Source organism: Amaranthus tricolor, chromosome 7 (genome assembly GCF_026212465.1).
Source record: "Amaranthus tricolor cultivar Red isolate AtriRed21 chromosome 7, ASM2621246v1, whole genome shotgun sequence".
Lineage (NCBI taxonomy): Eukaryota > Viridiplantae > Streptophyta > Magnoliopsida > Caryophyllales > Amaranthaceae > Amaranthus > Amaranthus tricolor.
Genome location: NC_080053.1, coordinates 28,286,036 through 28,310,137, shown reverse-complemented (window position 1 = coordinate 28,310,137; position 24,102 = coordinate 28,286,036). Strand labels below are relative to the sequence as shown.

At 33.3% G+C, this 24,102-nt stretch overlaps 1 protein-coding gene across 2 annotated transcripts; it reads right to left on the bottom strand.

Moving 5' to 3' along the window:
• Positions 1–2,842: 2,842 nt before the first annotated feature.
• LOC130818205 (pentatricopeptide repeat-containing protein At4g31850, chloroplastic) lies at positions 2,843–9,282 on the bottom strand. Of its 2 annotated transcripts, XR_009043941.1 has the most exons (4): positions 9,018–9,282; positions 6,597–6,694; positions 3,107–6,473; positions 2,843–3,027 (listed from the first exon to the last, which is right to left on the bottom strand). XR_009043941.1 is itself a non-coding variant. In XM_057684278.1 (3 exons), the coding sequence occupies exons 1-3, from the start codon at positions 9,123–9,125 to the stop codon at positions 3,173–3,175; spliced, it is 3,507 nt and encodes a 1,168-aa protein (XP_057540261.1). In that variant the 5' UTR covers positions 9,126–9,282; the 3' UTR covers positions 3,106–3,172. The 2 variants fall into 2 exon arrangements, 1 of the variants encoding a protein (XP_057540261.1); XM_057684278.1 differs by lacking the exon at positions 2,843–3,027 and having other exon boundaries at positions 3,106–6,473.
• Between the last annotated feature and the right edge of the window lie 14,820 nt (positions 9,283–24,102).

Genomic DNA, 24,102 nt, shown 5'->3' with positions numbered 1-24,102 from the left:
TATTTTACTCAAGTTTGTTAGGATTATTTTATTAGTTCATTATCATCATCATCGTACCCGGTGTATCCCCTCATAAAAAACTATGGTAAGGGTCTGGAGAGAGAAGAAAGACGGCAGCGCATACCTAGAGAGTGCGGTCAAAGAGTTTCTCAACTCGAGATAGATCTTCAAAGTGAGGGATTATTTTATTAGTTATTAGAGTTATTTGTTATCTATTATAAATAAAACATGTAATTCTATTTTATAAATAAAATATTGAAAAGGTTTCTTATTTTAAAAATACTCTAATTCCCAAATCTTTTCTTATTTTTTTTAATTATTTACAATAGTTAATGGTATTGGGTAATAATAAAATTAAGTGTTATACTATCTTACAATAAATTAATCTAATGGTTTTTACTAATTCAGCAAAATTATTTAACTTGGAATTAAACTTTTAAAAATCCAAATACACTACATAATTTTAGTAATTGCTATAGCGTGATCTAATAGGTTACATTACATTGAACTCGAACTATTATCAATATTATCAAATAACAATCTAATAAATTATATTGGTGTTTATTAAAACATAATATTATTCTACGCCAATTAATCTAATTAAGATATACACTAAAAACAAAAAGCAAAATTTTATACTATATTCTATTTTAGAACATTATTTGAACATTTATAACAATTTTATACTATATTCTATTTTAGAACATTATTTGAACATTTATAACAATTTTATACTATATTCTATCTTAATATCACATTTTAAGGTGGTCATACGAGTCACAAATATGGGTAAAATTTGATTTTATTGGGTAGAAACTCATAGCGCAATTAAGTTATTGTATAATAATGAATGAATAAGAATTAAAGAAAATAAATAATAAAGTTAAAAAGAGACCACAATAAAAATTGTACCATTTTCATGTACACTTATATAGATGTATGTATTATATTATATATAATAGTTATTAGTTAATATATACATGAAATCAAATTAAAAATTTACCAAATTAATTAATCTTCTTAAAGTATTAGTGTATTTTTGGAAATTAGAATAATTATTTCAACACACTTAATCAATCAGATAATCAAGAAAGTAGATTTTGGAAATTTATTCAAATAATTTAATAGCATATGATTAGTTTATTTTTTTAATTAATCATTTTAAGATTGTAAGTAATTATTTAATAAAGGTTATGAGTAATCACCCTAAGACTATAAAAAGTGATTACTTTAAAATTGTAAGTGATTACTCTAAAATTACACAAATTCTTATGTGAGACGGACTCTCTGTGAGTCGGGCTAAATAGCCAACTAATACAATTATTAGAATATAACTCTTTGATTTGAAGTCGTCTCACCGAGAGACGATCTATCACAAAAGTAGCTCTTAAGGTTATAAGTAATCGCTTTAAGATATCAAATATACATTGAGTCAATCTAATAAAAATAGTCTTACCAATGTGATCTGTTGTCAATAACTTAAGTGTCGAGATTCAATTATAATTTTCAGGCATGAAGTGCAAAAGTAAGGTGGTGGATGTATAATCGAGTTGAGTAAGCTTATCATCATACCCAGTATATCGTGCTCATAGAGACTATAATCAAATCTGCAAAGGGTAAGTAGATGAAAAACTATACCCTTATCAATAGAGATTGAGGTCAGAAAGCCCTTAACTCGAACGAGTTGAATAGGTGTTCTGAAATTTAAAAGGTGCTTGGATAGATGAATGGATAGCGCTAACATTCTGTTGTCAAGAATCCAGCAAACATCTAGCCTAAAATATTAACAGTCGCTCTTGGAAGCGGACGGTCTCACAATGAGACGACTGATTTTCATCATAGCCGACTATCAATAACAATTTTTTAAAAATAAAAAAGAGAATAAAAAAGAAAATAAATAAGAACGAAGCGGTTTGTCCCAGATCAATATGTGAAGCCTAGTGCAGTTTATGTGGTGCTATCGGGACTTCATAACTGTTTCTCGAATTCTCGTCCTGTTTGTGTATCTGCCAATGGCGAAACAAGTGAAAAGACGGTGTTAACTCGTGGTGCTGAGTGCAGTCAGTGTATGGGTTGGTGCAGTCAGTGTATGCAGGTTGCATGGAAAAAGAGCAGACTGAATACCATGATGAAGCTGATACAGTAGATGAAGGATGACACAACAGACGGATAACAATCAAGACTATGCTTTGGTCCTCTCTTGGTCTATACAGAGACTAACAAAATCCCCCAAAACACATTGGCAAATGGCAATTGACAGTTAGCTGTTGGCTTTTTTATTTGGCTTGTTTGACCAGCTGGAATTATTGGCTGTTTTTGTTGGCTTTTAAGCTAGCTGAAAAAGCAACTGTTTATTAAGATGTTTGGTAAATTTAGTTATTGGTTGTTAGCTGTTTTTAGAGAAAAAGTAGGTCAACAAGCCAAAAGTCGACAAAAAAAAGCTAACTGGAGTAGCTATTTAATTTTGGTTTAAAAGGCAGCTTTTCAACTGACTTAAAAGTCATTGACCAAACATTTTTTTGGCTATTTGATCAACCAACAAACCAAAAACCAAAAGCCAGCATCCAAACACCCAACGGGACAAGGGTTCTTTACAACAATAAGGGTTTTTCACTTGATCAAGATAAAAAATAGAATAGAGAACATACGTAGGAAATAGGGATGAAAACGATGATGGAGAATGGGTGTGTTTGGCACCTAGCTCTTTTGGTTGACTTTTGGCTTCTCGGGCATGTCCTACGATTTTGTTGTCTTTTGGTTAACAAAATCTGCATAGCCTCTACATAGTTTAAAAGGGTTTGTCCTGCGATTTCTGATGAAAAGCAAGCCATTTTATGAAAAATTCAGCACAAATATATATGCATAGATAGATGGAAATGGAATATACATTAATACCAGGAACTACAAAATTCTAAATTTCACCAGGAGAAAAGACAGTAATAGTGAAAGCATAGGGGATCCCAGTGCAAATTACTTGTTATGCTGTACAAAAGGCCTGAATCTTCACAGTTTTCGCAGTTTTTTTTCCTGGGAAGAGAAGAATAGGTATTATTCAATAACATTACACGACAATAGTTACGTAAATGGCGCTAAAAGTTTGATGTACCTGATCGTTGCTAAGGTAAGGATGAAGAGAAGTCGTAGATTCAGCCCCGAACTATCTTTTCCAGAGTCAAGACTGATTAGGAAGTTGTGCAAAGGTTCCCAAGTTGGGGCTACATCCACCAGCCATCATCCTCTGATAGACAGCATATGCAAGGTTAGGATCTCCGGACATGCCATAGCCTCGGATAAGAGCATTATATGTGAACACATTAGGCTCCAAGCCCTTAAGCAATAGCTGGTCATAAAGTTTTCCTGCTTCTTCCATCATACGTGCGTTTCCCAGATGTAGTATCAAGGAATTGTAGGTATACAAGTCGGGAGAAATCCCCCTTTTACACATTTCTCTAAAAAGAGAAAGAGCCTCTCTAACCCTTCCGGATCTTCCAAGACCGTTCATCATAAGGTTGTAACATATTAAATCAGGATCAAGGCCCTGTTGTTTTAATTCCTCGAAATAATCCCATGCATCGTCCACTTCCCCTACCGTCAATAAACAGTCGATAAGAATTGAGTAAGATTTTACATCGGGTCGGATTCCTTCTTTAAGCATCCTTTTAAACAAAGTGCAAGCAGTGTCCAAATCACCCGATTTGCCAAAACCATTAATCAGAATGTTATAAATAGCACAATTAGGTTCACATCCATAATCAATCATCTCCTCGAAGAATTTTTTTGCTTCCTCCAGTCTTCCTGACTTTGCCAATCCATCTAACAAAGGGCCATATGTACACGGAGTGGGCGAAAAATCTCCGCTTACAAGATTATAGAACATATCGATGGCCTTGTCTAGGCTATTACATTTCACAAGGCCAGATATGATGACATTGTGAGTAATTGAGTTGGGCGTACAACCCCGATTCTGCATATCTTCATAAAGACTAAGGAGCCGATGAACTTCGCCAGATTTCCCAAAAGCATCTAGTAACAAATTGTATGTGGACACATCTGGGCTACAACCAACTTTTTTCATATCCTCAAAGAGACTCAAAGCCATCTCCAGAAGATTGATATCCAGAAGCCCTCCAATCAAAATATTATACACTTCCAACGTAACCTTAATTCCACTGCTCCTAGCCCTTACAAAGAAGTCTCGTGCTTCAAGTGCCCTTTTGTGTTTGGACAAAACCTTGAAGAGAGGCACTAAGAATGAGTCATCTTTGCAAAGGTCGGATAATAATAATCTTTCAGCAAATGCCATAGCTTTGTCAATGCTTGTGTGAACAATAACCCCACTGATTAGATCTTCCCAAAATGCCCGGTCTGCACAATCCTGAGGATCAAACAAAAAGATCCTGATAATATTTATGGCATCCTCAGTTCTTGAATTCTTCACTACACCAGGAACAAGAGTACACAAAGTTACACAATCAGCATACAGTGATTTCCTCATATGGTGGAATAGCAGAAATGCCTCATATGCTCGGTTTTCTGTTGTTAGACCATAGATAAGAGTATTATATGTGAACACATCGGGAAAACAATTCATGTTTCTCATTTCAAAAAACATCTTTATAGCCATATCAACCTCATCATTTTTGCAGAGGCAGTCTAAAAGCGTGTTGAAAGTAACCGTGTTTGGATGACAACCACTTTTCATCATGCTTGTGAATAAATTGATACAATGTTGGACTCTACCTTCCTTCCTCAATCCAGAGAGTAAAATGTTGTAAGTTACAACTGTTGGAGCAATCTTCATATGCTTCAATCTCCGGTACATTTCCCATGCTTCATCGAATCGATCAACCTTGTAAAGCATGTCAATAAGTGAGTTGATGACAGCCACATCAGGTTGGCATCCGTTTTCTGTCATATCGGCAAGCAACTCAACAGCGTCATCCACCCTGCCTACCTTACTATAGCACTTCATCATCATGTTATATGTTATAGAATCTGGAGCAATCCCACTTTTTCTAAGTCCATTAAAAACATCATTTGCTTCCTTCAGCATCCCAGCCTCAGCAAGACTAAACAAGTAAGCATTACAGGCAACCAGACTTGGGACAATCCCCCTACTTTTCATTTTATCAAATGTTTCAAGAGCTTTGTTTGATGATCCTGACTTCCCATAGTAGTCTATAAACATAATAAAGGTGTAGGCAGTGGGTTCAACACCGAAAGATTCCAAGCTCTCAAACAGACTTAAAGCTTCCTCTAGCCTATTTTCTCTCAAGAGGCCCCTGATCAGTGTGTTGTAGGTATGAAGGTTTGGCATAATACCTTGTTCCCTCATGATGTCTAGTTTAGTGAACGCCTCATCAATTTTTCCTGCATTGGATAAAGTATTAATGAGAATGGTAAAGGAAACAACATCAGCAGGATAGCCATCAGTTTCCATCTGACACCAAAGTTCATGTACACCATCCAAATCTCCACAATCGCTCAATTTGTCCATAAGAGTAATGTAAGTTACTCGATCTGGTTTGTGACAACTGTCTTTTATCTTCAGAAATAAATGCTTTGCCTCCTCCAGTTTTCCAGCAACACAAAGGGAATCAATGAGAACTGTATAAGTAACGACGTCTGCTCCACACCCTTCATCATCCATTCTTTTCAAAATTCTAAATGCCTCATCAATTTTCCCCGCTCTCCCGAGAACTCTAATGCATATAGTAAATGTGTATACATTAGGCCTCAATCCCAAATTCTCCATCTCTTTTAACAGTTCCATCACAGTTTCAGTATCCCTCCGTTTCCCTACTGCAACCATGAGTGCAGAATATGTCTTCAAACTAGGCTTATTTCCTCCTATAAGCATTCTTTTATACACCTCCAAAGCCTCCCTACTATATCCAGATTGAAGAAGAAAATGAATCAACCCATTGTATGAATAAGCATTCAAAATAAATCCAGCAGATTCCATTTTATCAAGCGCAACGGGGGCTCGCCTCAATCCACCCCTTACATTGAGGGCCTTAAAAATTGTCAAGTATGTGGTTGAATTCCTATTTATTATCTGATTCTGCATTAAGTCAAACACAATAACCATATCTCCTACTCTCTTATGCGTCCTCAAAATTTCAAGCATGTAATTACAGGTTTCAGTGGTATGGGCAACATAAGGAAGCCCAGCTACAGATTTAAAATAATCAAAGGCCATGGTTGGGTTGGAAATTGACTGCAATGTTTCCATAACCCTTTCTGTAGACTTCCCTTTTTTACGCTTAGCATCATTCTCTAACACGTTTTGTGAACTTTCTATCAGAGTCCCACAGAGAGCCACTAGTTTTATTCTGTGTTTTCTCCAATTTATAACAGGTCTTCCAGTAAAAAACATGCAATTTTGAAAACTTTCTCCTAGTGAATCACCATTCTTCAACGGAAAGAATACCTTTGTGGATGTCGTAGCATCAGCATAACCATCAAAATCACTGCAAAGATTATTTGAAAAGATTTTTAACATCACATACATATTAGCTGGTACAATCAACATATCCAAGAAGCAACCTATTTCTACTTTGGACAATAGAAGAAGAAAGCTCTTATGTTCTAACCTTTGGAATTTAAAGGGAGGAAACATCTGGAATCCATGGTACATCGTATTCCTGGACAGATGAAGTTTGAAGCTCAAGACCATTTCAACGGAGTATTTCTGAAGATATGAAATTTGAAGCTCAATGTCACTTCAATGAAGTATTGACTTTAAAGAAGATTGAGGAGCAAAAGCTAGAAGGTAAAAGCATATAGATAGAAGGGGAGAGGATAAAGAAGCATAATGACTGTAGCATTGACATAAAAGAAGCAAGACAAAGATAAGATAAAAGCAAATAATAAAAGCAATTAACAAATTCTTTCCCTAGAAATTGCAAAATAATACTAATAATAATACTAATAATAATAACAACAACAATAATAATAACAATAATAATAACTCTCAGTTGCATAGACTTTCATACTTTTATTCAAACCCAAAATTAGCATATAAATCTCAATAAATTAAGAGAACGTTAAGAATGCATCCAATATACTCATATACCTTAATTCCATCAAGATTATTGTTATTAAGATTTATGTTGTGTTAGTTTGATTACAAAAGTTATTCAAGCAAATCATAAACTTTATGCTGATACACAGTAGTATAGACAGCCCCAAAGTCTTGTTCTTTTAAGAAATCAAGAAAACACTACACCTACTGCCCAGTTTTCCTGCGCCAACAGCCCCCTTCCTTCTGGCCCAAGGATGACCCAGCAGCCCATGAACCACTACCCTATAGCACAGACCCGACAGACCCCAGCCATCAAACCCAATTGACACGACCCAGACCAGCCTGCCAGCCTCCCTAGATCAGCCCAGCACTCAGACTGCCACCGGTACACCACCAACCACCATAGGTTGACCATACACCAACATTCTTGAATTCACAGGAATTTCTAAAGAGAAATTTCAAAGAAAGAACTCCCAAATAGTCTCATTCCAAATTATATGGCATTCACATCAATAATCTAACAAGACTCAAACACACAACCCCAAATTCTTTATTATATTAAATGTAACTTCTATTTCAACCAACAACAACATGCTTCCACATATAATCAACAAACATAACTTCAAAGTTTAAGAAAAAAAATTCAGAAATTTAGTTAAACTATTCTCAAAATTTCATATGAAAATTGTAGCTTTTTAAAGATGAATTTAGTGGGTTGTGTACCTTTCTTTGATAGGCAAATTGATTCTCCCTTTCAACTTCAAGTTTCTCTAATCTTCTTCCTATTTAAGAAAAGAGAAGAGTACAAAAGAAAGATTTAGGATGGAAATATAATGAGAAGAAAATAAGAAAGAGGAAGCACCTCCAATGGACTCTTGAAGGTCACAAAAATGTTGGATGAAGAAAGGAATGAAGTTTCAGATATTTTCTTAAGTGGAAGAAAAAAATGAAATGAACGGGGTGGGATGAAGAAAGGAATGAAGTTTCTGATAGTTTCTGATATTGAAATTTAGGTCTAACTGAAACCTCATTGAATGGTATGAAAATCTCGAAAGGTAGGCTTAGCCAGAACTGTCAACCATATTATCATTTATCAGTATTGATACAGATCAAGGGCATATTTCATCTATATGTAATTCTCTCTCTCTACATATCTTCCTATCTCACATAATCTCCATTAATGTACCTTCTTTTATTGTTTGAGGTATTAGCTACTTTATCCTTCAAACACAAAACACAAAATACAAAATACAAGCCTAAGAAAATGTAGCCAAGTTGGTGAACCTCATTGAACTTGGTGTGTTATTGTTTGCCATTTATTTCTTGCACGTTTCATCTTATTACTAGCTAATTGTCTACTTCATGGCATACACCTTCAAGCAAAATTTCAACACGTCATAAATGTCATTGGCCTTAGCTCCTAGCTTCCGCATTCGTTAAACTCATGACAACATAAATTTTACCTTAGGATGCCACAACAATACCCCAAAATTTGTCATTGTGAAAAAAATTCAAAAAAATTGAAAGGTTACTTGATAAAACAGTACAGTACCCAGCTCCAACTTCCAAAATTCCCATTTCAAACTCCTATGACTTGGTATCAGTGTAACATAATTCGTTGGCTAATTTGCGAATCGCGATTCGCTCAAATTTGCCCAAAAATAGCTCAAAATCGACCATAATTCGTTCTTAAAATTTGTGATTCGCGAGGAGATTAGCGAATCACGTGACACTGCTTGTTAGCATATCAATATCCAATTTCGTCCGAAAAATTAGTATAAACACCCAAAAAGAATGCTTCAAATACGAACAGTCGAACACAATTCCATTACAGTATAAGAATCAAGGTTAATCAAGTTTGCAGAATTCAAAAGCATTAAAACCCAGAAAAGTAATCGATTTCATCTCCCAGCGAAACATAGAAAGACATATAAAAAACACACAAGCAAAAAGAATGGAGAAGAGAAAAGAAGAAAAGAGGATAAGTGACCTTAAAAGTAGAAGAAGAAGAATGCAAGGAAGCCTTGAAAGGAAGATGATAAGTCCGATGATGAGGTGATAGTGTTGCGAAGACTCCCAAATCTCCATGAATCGCCATGGATGCTGAATTGATATTGCTAATGGCTGGATATTGACGGTTGAATTGCTGCTGTGATTAGCGCCACCGTGGACAGTAATTTATGACGTTAAATTTGATATCCGTTGAATTCAGTTTGCTAAGTATTTGCGGAGTATAATATCTGAGTAAGTCTCTTTGAAGGACTGTTTGTTTGAGACACGTCTTCAAGCTTAAGACCCATTTAATATTTCCCGATTCTTATTTTTCGCCGGCCTTTCCATTTTATCGTCACTCCTATTTTAAATTATTTTAATAAAATGATGAACATACCTTTGGACGAAGTTTTAAAATTTCTATAAAACACTTCAAACTCACTTAATAACACTTTTATCACTTTAAAAAACACAAAATCTACCCATAAAATTAATCAGAGCTAAAGTGCGATTGAACCTAGGAGGAGTCGTTAACAAAAACTCGAGGTAATTTCTATTTTTAATGTAATTCAAAATTAGAAAAAATAAAAAATAAAATTACAAGTCGCACAAAAAGTGCGACTGAACGCAAAAAGTGCGACTAAACCTAGGAACAGTCGCACTTTTTGTGACTCCTCCTAGGTTAAGTCGCACTTTTTGTGCGCCTCCACCTAAGTTCAATCGCACTTTTTGTGCGACTCGTAATTTTGTTAATTTTTTTTTTGAATTTTGAAATTCCTTTTGTTTATTTAATTTATTTTTTAAGTTATTATTATTTAATAAATATTGTAATAAATTATTTTATTTTAATATATTATCATATTATGATAATATTATTATAATAATTAGTTTTGAATTTAAATAATTTATTTAAATGTTTAATTATTTTTTAATATAATAATAATATATTAATTAAAATTTAGTTGTTAATTATTTTTTAATATAATAATTGTTGATAAAATTTTATTTTAGTTGTTAATTAAATTTCAGTTGTTTAATTATTTATTATGTGTGAATTATTTTAGTTGTGAATAATTTATATGATTGTATCATTGTAAGTGTTTATTAAGTTTACTTAAATGTTTATTAAATTAATATTGTAAGTGTAATTAAAATGAATATAACTAATGTATTTTTTTATGCTTTTAATTTTTTATTAATAGTTAATTAAAATGTGAAAATTGTAGTAAATGGCTAGAAATCAGGGAAAAGGAAAAGGATTTTTTAGAGGGTTATTGAGCAGGAATAGTTCTAGGCCGAGTTTACTGAGAGAGGATCCCCATGAGAGGGGGGTTACGGGTTCTGCAAGGCGAGCCAGGTAGGAACAGGCGGCTAGACATAGTCAGGCCCAACGTTCGAGTACTCTAGACCATGTGCGTAGTCGCTTTGAGCGCTAGACTAGCCTGCGTAGTAATACGGTCGGCTCAGGTGATGATGATACTGATTACGACGAGTTTGTCACTCGGGAAGAGTCTATCGGTCAGGATGAGTCTGTCGAGCATCCTGTTGATTGGACGCTCTTCAGAGGGCATGCCGGTCAATTTAAGATTAGAGGGTATGGCACGGCTGGCACTTCTGATCACGTAAGAGTTATCCAGGTTGAGGATGTGGCTCCACGGGGGAGGAGGCGCTCACAGTCCGCGGATATGGATTGGTTGATCACATCACTCTAGCCCGGGGGCCCTGTTGACACCAGTTTAATACCCAGCTACGGTGGGCACGTAGCGAATCTTATATTTGAGGGATCGGAGCGCACGCCATGCATTCCCCCTGTTCTCCTTACCGGAAGCACTAAACAATTATACATTGGATTACCATCGGCGGAGCCATAATACGCAATTGCAATGTTGAGAAACGTTGTTGCAGAATACAATGCTGTCATTTCCATTCAGTGACTGTACGGGGCAGGTCCTTTGCTATGGGCACCAATTCTGTATATAGGATTCTCCACCAACTTTGCTGATAGATCCCCAAGTTTAACATCCGATTGTGCTCCATCATCAATTGTTCCAAGGCAAATATGGAAACATGACGATACAACGGTCTCAAAAAATTAAGTCGCGATGTCCTTGAAATCGAATTCATAGATTCCTGCAGAGCTTGTCTTATCCTCGATTGCTGATTCGTTATCTGTGCGTGTGTCCTTTTAAAGAGGGTATCAAATGAGTTATTACCGCTACCCAGGTAGTACTTGAAGGAAGAGTGTTGGCTTTCAACTCTACTGGTAGTCTGGTTACCCAAGTGCAAACAGTCATTCGTCCACGCACGCACAAATTTCTCTTTGTGAGGAATTCATGTTCCAGCCAAATATCGCACGACCCTCATGTTCCTAGTCGACCAAGTAGACACAATCCCTTCCCACCTGTTTTCAAATTCAGGGATCGTCAGACTGTTAACCAAGGGGTTCCATTTTGTTTGCCTGAATATCTGCCCCTGTTGATTTCTCTTGCCGCCGCACAATTTGTCGACCATGTTCTCCACGTCATTGCCAATATGCCATACGCATAATAAATGTCGTACATCTGCATTAAACAGAAATTTAAAATTAATTGAGATATATATATATATATATATAGTATATAGATCGACAATAATTAATCATTAAAACCTATTTACCTGAAAAGACAACACGAATAGCTGCAGACAAACCCTCTTCTCGATCTGTTACAATTACGTTAGGCATCTGAACTCTGGCGTAAATATGTAACATCCGTTTGTTTAAATAATAATAATAATAATAATAATAATAATAATAATAATAATAATAATAATAATAATAATAATAATAAATAAATAAATAAATAAATAAATAAATAAATAAATAAATTTCAGAAATTTAAAAAAATAATAATAATAATAACTCCCCATTAACAAATAATTTCCCACTTCTTCCTCTAAATCTTATAACTAACCTCACTTACCTATTATACATTAAACCAATTACCCTTAATTTCATTCAAATTATTACCCACACTTCCTTTTTCTCCTACAAACTCTTCCTCCATCTTCCAATTGCTTAAAATTTAATCAAAGAAAAGGCAAGATTTTGATATTAAAGGTATGTAATTTCATCTCTTTATAATATTGTTCAACCAATTTCAATCCAAATTTCCGACCTTAGTTTTCCGGCGATACGGCAGTCAACGGGATACCACCGACGTGCGACGACGGCCACCGGAGCCACCGCCGGCCGGCACCTTCTCGTTCTTCCTTCTCCCTTTCTCCTTCTCTCTCTTCCTTCCCTTTCTTCTTTCTTTTCGTGGGTATCCTGGGATCAAAACCCACCTTTCTCTTTTTTTTTTTTTTTAGTAATCATGATTTCTTTATTTTTATTTATTTTATATTTTCTCTTTTCTTTTAACCCTTACAATTTTAAATCTTATAATAAATTGAGTTAACTATGTTATTTAAATCCTTGCTCTTTTATACTACTCTTACAATTTTAAATTACATGTTTTAAATTATTCTTTTTAAATAAAGTATATAAAAGGAAAATGAGTCTTTTAATTTATTTATTTCGATGGGTTGATCGGGGTATTAAATTGAGATATATTATTTTCTCGTGTAGACAGCGGATTCGTAGACAGAGATTATTAGGAGCGTACGTTGTCTAGGATCGCGTGACAAAGTAATTTTCAATGTCCATCTAATTAGGATTATCTCGTTAATATTATGTGCTAAGTGATAATTAATGTGTTTAAATAGAATGCATGATTTTATATGACATTATTTTATATGATATTACGTTTTATATATTCTCAAATTATATCTACTATTATTTTTGTCAAACTTGAATTTATAATTACTATTTTGATGAAATTTATATTATTATTTTGATAACGAAATTAGATACGGTTTAATTTGAAAGAGAAATACTTATAATATTATTATTTTGATGAAAGTTATATTATTATTTTAATAATGATTTTAAATGCGATTGAATTTGGGAGAAAAATATTATGATATTAATATTGCAATTGAATATACTTGAGATATATTTTTTCTTGGGAAAACCTATGATAAAAAAATAAAATGTATAATGTATGTTAAATTATATGTTTGTGTGCACGCGACTAATTATTAAAATATATTAAATCACGTAAAGTGTAACACGAGGGAAATGAAGCTCTTATATTTGTTGTGATCCAAGTATAAGGTTGATGAACAGGTTGTCCTGTTTGGTTAGTATAGCTGTCGACAGATATTATTATTTCTGATACTTGATACAATGTTTGGTCTTCCTTCTATTTGTTGTGATCCAAGTAGAAGAGGTGTGCACACTAGGGTTCTCTGAGACTACTCTGCAGGCCTTGAATTATTTGGGGTGACGACCTTTTGATGAAGTAGGTATAGGGGTAAAGCCTCGGTCTACTGGCGTTCTCGTTCCATCAAATTAAAAATTGATTATGTGTTTGTCATTATTAAATACTCCCTCCGTTCTTTTTTGATCTTCCACTTTGGGTTTTTCACACATATTAAGGAAGATAGAATCTTTGGGTTGTAATGGGTATTATTTTAATTAAATAGTAGTGTCAAGTAATAATTGTATTGGAAGTATGAGATTGTAGTGAGTATTATTTTAATTAAATAGTAGTGTGAAGTAATGATTGTATTGAAATTATGAGAGAGAAAATAATTATAAATAAAAGAAAAGGGGTACATTAAAAGAAAATGGGGGGTTTTAAGGGGTAAAAGTGGGATAAAAACTTTCTAAAAATAGAAAGTATTCTAAAGTGGAAGAACTTTTAAACTACCCATTATAGTAATGTGGAAGATCAAAAAAGAACGAAGGAAGCATCAAATTAATAAATTGGTTTATGTGATATTATATATATTGTTTTCTCAAATTGTTTTCTTTTAAACTCAGCTATATATTATTTTCTAAAATTATTTTCAATTTAATTATATTTTATTTTCTTAAACTAATTTCAAACTTAATCGTTTTACGGGATGGAGTTGGAATTACTCAATTTTCTGATTTTGGGAGTTTTTCCCTTGTTTTTCTTGCATTCTTATGTTGTAGGTTATTGATTGTGTGGGAATCGTGGAGTGAGGATCACTTAGAAATATAGCTTTTATTAAGGTTGTATTTCAGTTTAAATTTTACCTTAAGTTGTTTAAATTTTATATGGATACAGATTACGTTTCAGTCTTTTCTTATGTTGTAAGACTGTTTGTTGGATTTAAAGTTATTAAGTTATTTCTTAGTCGTTAAGCTTTACATTTATTTTATTAGAAATAGATGTGGCGGTAACACTCCCATGAGTAGGTTTTGGCTCATGTTTTTCATAAAGGGTGTTTCAAAAGTTCGGCCTATTCTGAGGGTGTTACAAAATATCCCTCAACCTCTCCAACACCCAAGAATAAGACACAACCGCCTCATCTCGCATCAAACAGAACGCAACCAAGAAATTGTGATTGGTTGGCATCATTCCAATTATTTCGCAAATGAGCCACTTTTGCTTATTAGTTTTGTACGTTGTGTATCAACACAACATGGGGCCATGAACGTATCATCTGCATAGATGTAGGATTTGCAATCAATAATCTACTCAACTGCCCCTCACTATCCAAGTCTGTCCAAACTACATAATTATGCTCTGTGGCCATATAAAGACAGTGTTGAAGAGGAGTTTTACCATCCATCTCTTCTCTCCTTATTGACTGTCTTACATTATAAATTTGATTCATACTAGCAAAAAAACCAGGAAAATTCCTTCTAATTGAAGTCATTATAAACGCTGGTTGCATGCCAATTGCACTGAGATCTCGTATGTGCTGCCTAATATCGACAGTCATCCTATTTACTCTTATTTGACCATCTCTGTACACCAAGAACAGGTGGTTATGTCTTCCTTTTTCACCAGGAAACACTCTTACCGTCTAAGGTCATTCCCCTGGTTTACGACTACTTCCTAAATCATAAATTTACACCCATAACCCCTACTTTTGGAACCAGGTCGGGCTGCATTGTCTAAGTTATGCAAATCACACCTTATATTACCATAGCGGTGACATCTTAAGTACAAACTCACTCTAGAACATCCTTCCTGTTGTTTATATGAAGCACGTGTAAATTGAAAACCAATTCTTAGTGCTATCTCATCAGCCCAAGCATGTAAATCATCTACAGAATCAAATTCCCTATTGGTAACAAATCTATCAGAGTAATCTACATTATCCCCTAAGTTTTCAAAGTCCTGCAAATATAAATTTATTCATAATAATTAAAAGATTAAACTATTTAATATATTAACAATATCAATTAGTTTAATAATTCAAATTTCAATATATTAACAATATCAATACAAAAATATGAAATAAAAAATTTTACTAAATAAAATACATATATATAATAAAATAAATTAAAATAACATAAATAAATAATTTAAGTAAACACAAAAATATATATAAATATATGAGTAAATAAAATAATTTACCATATTATTTAATAAATAATAATAACTTAAAAAATAATTATAATAAATAAAAAGAATTAATTTTTCAAAAAAAAAATTAAAAAAAAATTCCTAAACCCCCCAGTCGCACAAAATGTGCAACTTGACCTAGGAGGGGTCACACAAAAAGTGCGACTGGACCTAGGCTGAGTCGCACAAAACTCAGCCTAGGTCCAGTCGCACTTTTTGTGCGACTCTCCCTAGGTCTGGTCGCACATGTTGTGCGACTGGGATTTTGGAAATTTTTTTTTAATTTCGAATCGATTCATTACTTACCAAATCGTTATCATGCTCGTTTTGGTTCGCAATTGTTATTCGATGTACACTTTTAGCTTGCTTAAGTTAGAATAGTGTTTTTAGAGAGTTTTAGAGAGATGTTACAGTTTTTGAGTTCGAAATTTATGCAAGGGCAATCTTGGAAATTCATTATATAGGGTTGGGATAAAATGAAAAAGGTCGTGATATTTAGTACTACCCTTAATATTTTTGAAAAAAAATAATTGCACAACACTCAGCAGTAGTCAGAAAAAGAGCTTTTTTCTTCAAAAATCTTCCATACTCCAATGATCATTATTATTACTCTTCTTGAAAACTGATGCAAAGTAATTATTAAACGACTAATGATCAAATATAGCTAAAACATTAGATTCAAATATGAATTCATGCTCCAATTTCGAATTTATTCACATTCTCTCCATAAAAGAAACACTATGGATGTTTTCTTGGATAAATTTTGAGCAGTTTGTAATATAAGCTCAAGCAAAATCAATTTCGCAGGATGATATAGATATGTTAAAATCTTTTCTTCTTATGTTTGTTTGATTAATATAATTCGATAAATCAAATGTTCATTAAGTCAATATGACTGAATTTTGATGAAATTCAAACAATTGATGAGTTCGAGCATGATGATCGAATGATAATACGTCAATATGAAGGTTAGTAAATAAAATATGTTAATAGTTGTAAGTTGGCATTTTAATATCATATAAGTTGGTATTATTTAAGTTGGAAGCTGGAATTAAATATCACGTAAGTTGGTACTAAATTTATTGAAGGTTGACAATAAATATAATATAGGTCGGTATTATATTTGTTGTAAGTTGGTATTAAAATTGTTGTAAGTTGGCACTAAAATTCTTGTAAGTTAATTTTACATAACATGTAAATTGGCAGTATACCTGTTGAAAGTTTGCATTGCACATCTTAAAAGTTGCTATTAAGTTTGTTATAAATTAGTATTAAATAAGTTGTAAATTGGCATTAAATATTATGTAAATTGGTAATAAATATCGTGTAAGTTGATGTTAAATATGTTATAAGTTGGCATTATATTTCATGAATGTTAAATATATTATAAATTGGTATTAAACTTATGCTAAGTGGTTATTAAATATTATGTAAGTTGGCATTATATTTCATGAATATTGGTGTTAAATATTATGTAAGTTGGCATTACATATCATGTAAGTTGGTATTAAATTTGTTGAAAGTTGGTATTACATATCATGTACGTCTTATGTGAGTTGGCATTAAGTCTATTATGATTTGGCATTAAGTGTTATATAAATTGGCATCATGTCTTAAGTGAATTGACATTAGGTCTTATGTAAGTTGGCATCAAGGCATGAAATTGGCATTAATTTGGCATTAAGTTGGTATTAAGTTGGCATTAAGTTGATATTATGTTGGCATTATGTCTTGTGTAAGTTGGTATTTTGCTGTAAATCGGTTAGTTGTAAATTGGCATTATATGTTATTTAACTTGGCTTTAAAGTGTTATAAATAGGCAATAACGTTGCTGAAAATACTTTAAATAATTATGAAGGTTGTGTGCTATTCTTATGCTCACAGGAAATAGTTGTGATAATCAACTACAAGTTATCCCCCACAACAATGGTGATGATATTACATTAAGTATTGATTATTGTTAATCCACTACAAGTAAGAAGACATATTAGTGACCTTAAAAATGTAGATGTTTTTGCGACACTTGAAGGCCAAGAATGTCAGTCACAAACAAATGTTGATAATGACAGATATATTGTGCTTAATCCTGAAAAGTCAGTGACAAAGAGGAGAAGAAAGAGAATTAAAGATCATTTTGAGAAGAGAACACAGTCAACAATTAAAATAAAGTAGTTTGGTTCCATAACACCAAACAAACACATTATATAATGTATGCTTAGAGGTTTATTTATGATTTTTTGATAACTTTTTTTGTGATGCAAACTTACATCATTTTTATTGTCAACTTATGTTATATATAATTTCAATTTATACTTTTTTAAACCCAACATACATCATTCTTAATCCCACCTTACATCATTCTTGTAATAATATTAACTTCATATAACTTAATGCCAAATTAAATAAGACTTAATGAAAACTTACTCAAATTAAATGCAAACTTATAATAATATTCACTGCCAACTTATAAATTTCTACTCTCATCAGATATCAAATCTAATTTCATAAAATATTATGTTTAATGCCAATTTATTTTTGACTTATAGTTAATCCCAACTTATATTATTCTTAATGTCAATTTAATTTAGATTTAATGCCAACTTACATTATATCTATTTTCTACTCACATTAGACATCAAATCCAACATCATATAACTCAATGCCAATTTAAGTAAAACTTAATGACAACTTAATTTATATTTAGTGTCAACTTATATAATATTCAATGGCAACTAAATACGCAATTATATCATACTTCATGCGAACTTATTCAATCTTAATATAATGAACCGATTTCACATTAATTGAATTTGATTCCAAAATAACAGACAATAACCCAAGTTGTCTAAATGATGAAAGCTACATGATACATGATGAAAAAATCCACAAATGTTTAAATCAATTACACCGTAATTCAGTGTTTAAATCATTCTCAAAACATTGAAAATTCACAACTATTTAAATCAATAACCCAAGTTGTCTAAATGATGAAAACTTCTCTTGTTTAAACCATTCTCAAAATGCACAATTGTTTTAATCAATAACCCAAGTTGTCTAAATGATGAAAGCTTCTCTTGTTCCATTTGCTCTTTTTTTGCTTTGAGCGCTCAACATCGATCAAAGGTATCTTAACAAGCCTGAAAATCTGATAGAATTCACATCGCCAATATGTGCTGGAGTAACCATTACACAAAAAGATGTGGTTTGCAATTAGTATATATAACTCTGTCAACACTGTATACAAAATAACAAATTAAATAAAATTTATATCAGACTCATAGCCAAATTATATTAAGCTTAAATTCTACTTATATCAGACTTAAGAATCACTTATATCATACTAAATGTCAACTTACACAACTTATAATTAACAAAATTCTAACTTAGAACAGATTGAATGTCAACTTATAATAGATTTAAAGCCAATTTATACTAGATCTAATGGTTATTTATATCAACTTAATGCCAACTTACATCAGACTCAGTGACAATTTATATCATTATCAAGTTTAAATTCCACTTATATTAGACTTAATACCCACTTATATCATACTTAAAATTAACTTACATCATACTAATGCCAACTTATAATTTATGTAATGTCAACTTACAATAAACATAATTCCAATTTAGAATAGATGAAATGCCAACTTACAATAGATTTAAAGTCAATTTACACTAGATCTAATGTATATTTACAACAACTTAATGTCAACTTACATCAGACTCTGTGCCAATTTATTTTAAGCTTAAAGTCCACTTATATTAGACTTAATACCCATCTATATCATACTTAAAATCAAATTACATCATACTAATGCCAACTTAAAATTTATATAATGTCAACTTACAATAAACATAATCCCAACTTAAAACAGATTAAATACAAACTCACAACAAACATAATCACAACTTAACTCAGATTAAATGCCAATTTAATTTTATTTAATGCCAAATAACATTAGATCTAATGCAAATTTAAAACATGAAAAATTTCGCTTTTATCATATTTAATTTCAATTTAGAATAAACATAATCTCAATTTATATAAGAATAAATTTCAATTTAAATCAAACATAATGCCAACTTATAATAAACCTAATATCCACTTATATCATATCTAATATTGATTTACAATAAACATAATCCCAACTTATATAAGAATTGCCAATTTATATCAGACCTAATGCCAATTTACATGAAAAAAAATAGAATGAACCAAAGGTATTATGAACATCTTCTTGTGTTTAGGCTTAAGGCTTGAATCATCATCAACACTCCTTTCCTTATGAAATGAGATTTTTCAAGTTCTTCATGACAGAGCCTAAAGTTTGTTCTTCATCATCATCATCCATGATTGGAATTGACAAAGATTACATATTAAATGCAATAAAATAACAAATTGAAAATTTATATCAAAACACGAAAAAAAACCTAAATGCAAAACCTAAAAACATAAATTTGCTTGACAATTTTCAATACCTGATTTAAATGATGAAACTGAGCAAGCTTTTTGATGAAAGAGAAGAACTCAAAAATGAAAGAAACTAAGCAAGATTAATGAAGCTTTTTTCATTAATTGGGTCATAATAAAACCCACTTCTGGGTCATGAAACTTTTTTCATAAATTGGGTCATGAATCATGATAAAACCCACTTCATAAATTGGGTCGTGATAAAACTCACTTCATAAATTGGGTCATCAGAAACACGAAAATGATAGAATGACAAAAATGGTGAACTGAGCTAAAACCAGATGAAGAGGGTTTTGAGTATGAAGAGAAAGAAAGATCAGTGAGAATTCAAATAGTGTTTTGGTTTAATGATGAGCAGCTTACCACATTAATTGGTGTGGGTAATAATAAGACGATTAAATGATGGTATAGATTCCAATTTAAGTAAATGCATTTAATTAATCAAACAAAAATCAGTAAATTATTATTTTGATTTATATTTTTTTTGGGTCGGCCCATCTAAAGACAGTCTCTCAAAGAGACTATCTTTCATAAGATTTTGTGATAATATATAGTCTAGTCTTTGGTTGACAATCAGATTTTGTCTTCGCTGAGTTAAGTATCGTTTTTATCAAACAATATCGTGAATTTGACTCTCACCTACTACCTCCCATTTTCTCATCCTATACTATACAACCAAAAAAAAAATTATAGTACTTTATTAATGATACTCTTTAAGTTTTGTTCGTTTTTATCAATGGTGCCCCGTATTATTCAACTTTTTTCAATCGTTGTCTGATTGAATTTTTTCTGTCAAAAAGTTATGACTTTACAATAAAGAATGTGGTGGGCATCAGTGGTGGTGTTATGGGTGTTTTCGACCCCCTGGGGTGGTGGAAGTATTGTGAGTGGCTGGGAGCAAACGGGAGTGTTGGAAGAAGAAAAATGTTAATCGTTTTTCTTTCTTTGTATTAAAAATAAAAGCTAAGGATATTTAAGTATTTTTTTTAATATTTAACAATTCTTGATAGAAAAAAATCAATAAAAATACGATTGAAAAAATTCGAATAATACAGAGATACAATTAATAACCCAAACAACTTATTTTATTGAAAAATGAAATTTATTATGATTAATTGAAATCATACATATTACAAAAGATGAAGTACAAAAGGTTATATTTTATTATGAAATTGTTAGATTCTATCAGAAATTTAAAAAGAATACTATTACTAATCAATAATTGAGGAAACTAAATTATCACCAGTATTATTAATTTAGTTGAGGATTTTTGTTGGATAAGTTTTGTTCTTTTCTGGGTCAATTAATTTTAGAGAAAAAAAAATATAGGTTTCCATTTCAATTTTGTATGTTGTTATTTATTTGTTTATTTTATGTTGATCTCTGTTAGTGATCTGATTGTAATCTTTTACCCTAGTTCGTAATAGCTGAATATAGAGTTGCGAAGCAATTATGGTCACCTGAGGTCAGGTCCAAGGAGAGGGGTCAGGGGGGCAACGTAAGTAGGATCCAGAACTAAGAGTGGGGATTTGGAACTTAGGTACCCTAGAAGCCAAGTCGTTGGAGTTGGCAAATGAACTTTCAAAATACAGGATTCATGTAGCATGTGTTCAAGAGACTAGGTGGAAGGGGCAAAAAGCAAAAGGTATAAAGGGATATAAGTTGTGGTATGCAGGTTTGGACGACAGATGTAACGGGGTTGGCAACCTAGTGTCTAATGATATCCTAAAGCAATTGGTTGAAGTAAGGAGGTGTAATGACAGGATTATGCTAGTTAGGATACTAGTGGGGGAAGAGATCATATCCATTCTCAGTGCGTACGGGCCTCAAGTTGGGCTAGATGAGCAGGTGAAGTGCGAGTTCTGAGATAACCTAGGAGACCTCATGAGAACTATCCCGGAAGATGAGAAAGTTTTCTTAGGAGGAGACTTTAACAGACATATAGGCAGAGATGCAGGCAACTATAACTCGGTACATGGAGGGTTTGGTTTGGGAGCAAGGAATGAGAGTAGGGAAAATTTGCTGGAGTTTGCGCTAGCAAAAGAATTGGTTATAGCAAACTCGATCTTTAGAAAGAAAGATGAGCATTTGATCACATATAAGAATGGCGAGTATGCAACCCAAGTTGACTATTTCTTAGTGCGCAACTGAGATCGGGCCTCATGCTTGGATTGTAAGGTGGTGTTGGGTACAGAGATGTCCACCCAACACGGGCTTTTAGTACTGGTTTTCAGGATGAAGAAGAAAATCGTAGAGAAGAAGGTCGAGTCCAGGGGAAAGATCATATGGGGGAGACTCAAAAGGGATATGGTCACAACCCTGTCAAGCAAGATAAGTTTACTGAGCTTCCCAAGTCAGTCAGAGGATGCGAATGAAATGTGGGTGAACATGGCAAAAACCATTAGAAAAGTGGCAAAACAGACCTTGGGGGTGTCGTCGGGTAAACCAAAAGTGTTCAAAGAGTCGTGATGGTGGAACGATGAGGTGGAAAAGAAGATAAAGGATAAAAACAAGAGATTTAAGGAACTTATGGCATGCACGGAAGAAGAGGATAGGATAGAAAAAGAGTGAGCTATAAAGAAGCAAAGCGGGCGGTAAAGAATGCGGTAACGGAGGCAAAAAAAAAACCATGGTTATTAGGACTTGTATCGGAAGCTTGATACCAAAGCGGGGGAGAATCATATTTTTAAGTTGGCAAGGACTAGATCCAGACAGCGGCAAGACTTAGAGGCAGTGAAATACATCAAGGATGAGGGAGGACGATTTTTTCTGAGACAAGAGGACATCAAAACTAGATGGCTCCAGTATTTCTCTCAGCTACTCAATGAGTCTAGGGGGCCAAAGGAGGTGGATAATCAAATTTCTGACGTCCAAAGACCACTGGAATATAGGTCAACGAGTGATATTACCACAGAAGAAGTAGAAGAAGCTCTCAAAAAGATGGGGAGAACAAAGGCAATCGGGCCAGATAACATCCCGATTGAGGTGTGGAGGGGTTTAGGAGAAAAGGGCATTCGTTGGCTAACTAACCTCTTTAATATTATTTTGAGGACACAAAAGATGCCAGAAGAATGAAGGAGTAGCACACTAATACCTCTGTTTAAAAACAAAGGCGATGTGCAGGTATGAGAGAACTATTGAGGTATCAAACTTCTAAGCCAACAATGAAATTGTGGGATTGAGTGATAGAGAGGAGAATTAGACAGGAAACGGTGATTAGAAAGAACCAATTCGGTTATATGCCAGGAAGGTCAACCATTGAGGCAATTCATGTTTTGAGGAGACTGATGGAGAAATATAGGGAGCGAAAGAAGGATCTGCAATATGGTGTTCGTTGACTTGGAGAATGCGTATGATAGCATACCACGACATGTCATCTGGGATAGCCTCAAGGCTAGAGGTATCTCTTCAGTGTACATTGAGGCTATACGGGATATGTATGACAGAGTTTCAACTAACATTCAGACACTGGTAGGGATAACAGAGCCTTTTCTGGTTAAAATTAGACTATATCAGGGATCGGCTCTAAGCCCTTTCATTTTTACTATCATTATGGAAGAGATTTCTAAATCTATTTGGGAGACGGTACCGTGGTGCATGCTATTCGCTAAAGATGTAGTGTTGGTAGCAGAAACTAGAGAGGAGGTTAGTAATAAATTGGATGAGTGGAGGGAAGCTTTAAAAGGTAAAGGGTTGCGCATTAGTCGTACGAAGACCGAGTATTTGCGCTGTGACTTTAGTTGGACATCACCGTTAGGTGAACCATAGATATCCATTGATGAAGCAGTTGTTAAAAGTACGACCAAGTACTAGTATTTGGGATCGATCATTCAAAGGGATGGGGAGATTGACAGAGATGTAAATCATTGTATATATGTGGGTTGGCTCAAGTGGCGAGCATCCACTGCAGTGCTATGTGATAGGAAATTCCCAAGCAAGCTAAAAGGAAAATTCTACCGAGCGGCAATCAGACCTGCTCTGCTATATGAGACCGAATGTTGGCCTGTAAAAAAGATTTTTGAACATAAGATGGAAGTTACAGAAATGCATATGCTGAGGTGGATGTGTGGGCATACATTGATGGATCGAATTAGGAACCAAGAGTTTAGAGACAAACTAGGAATAGCCCCTATTTTTGAAAA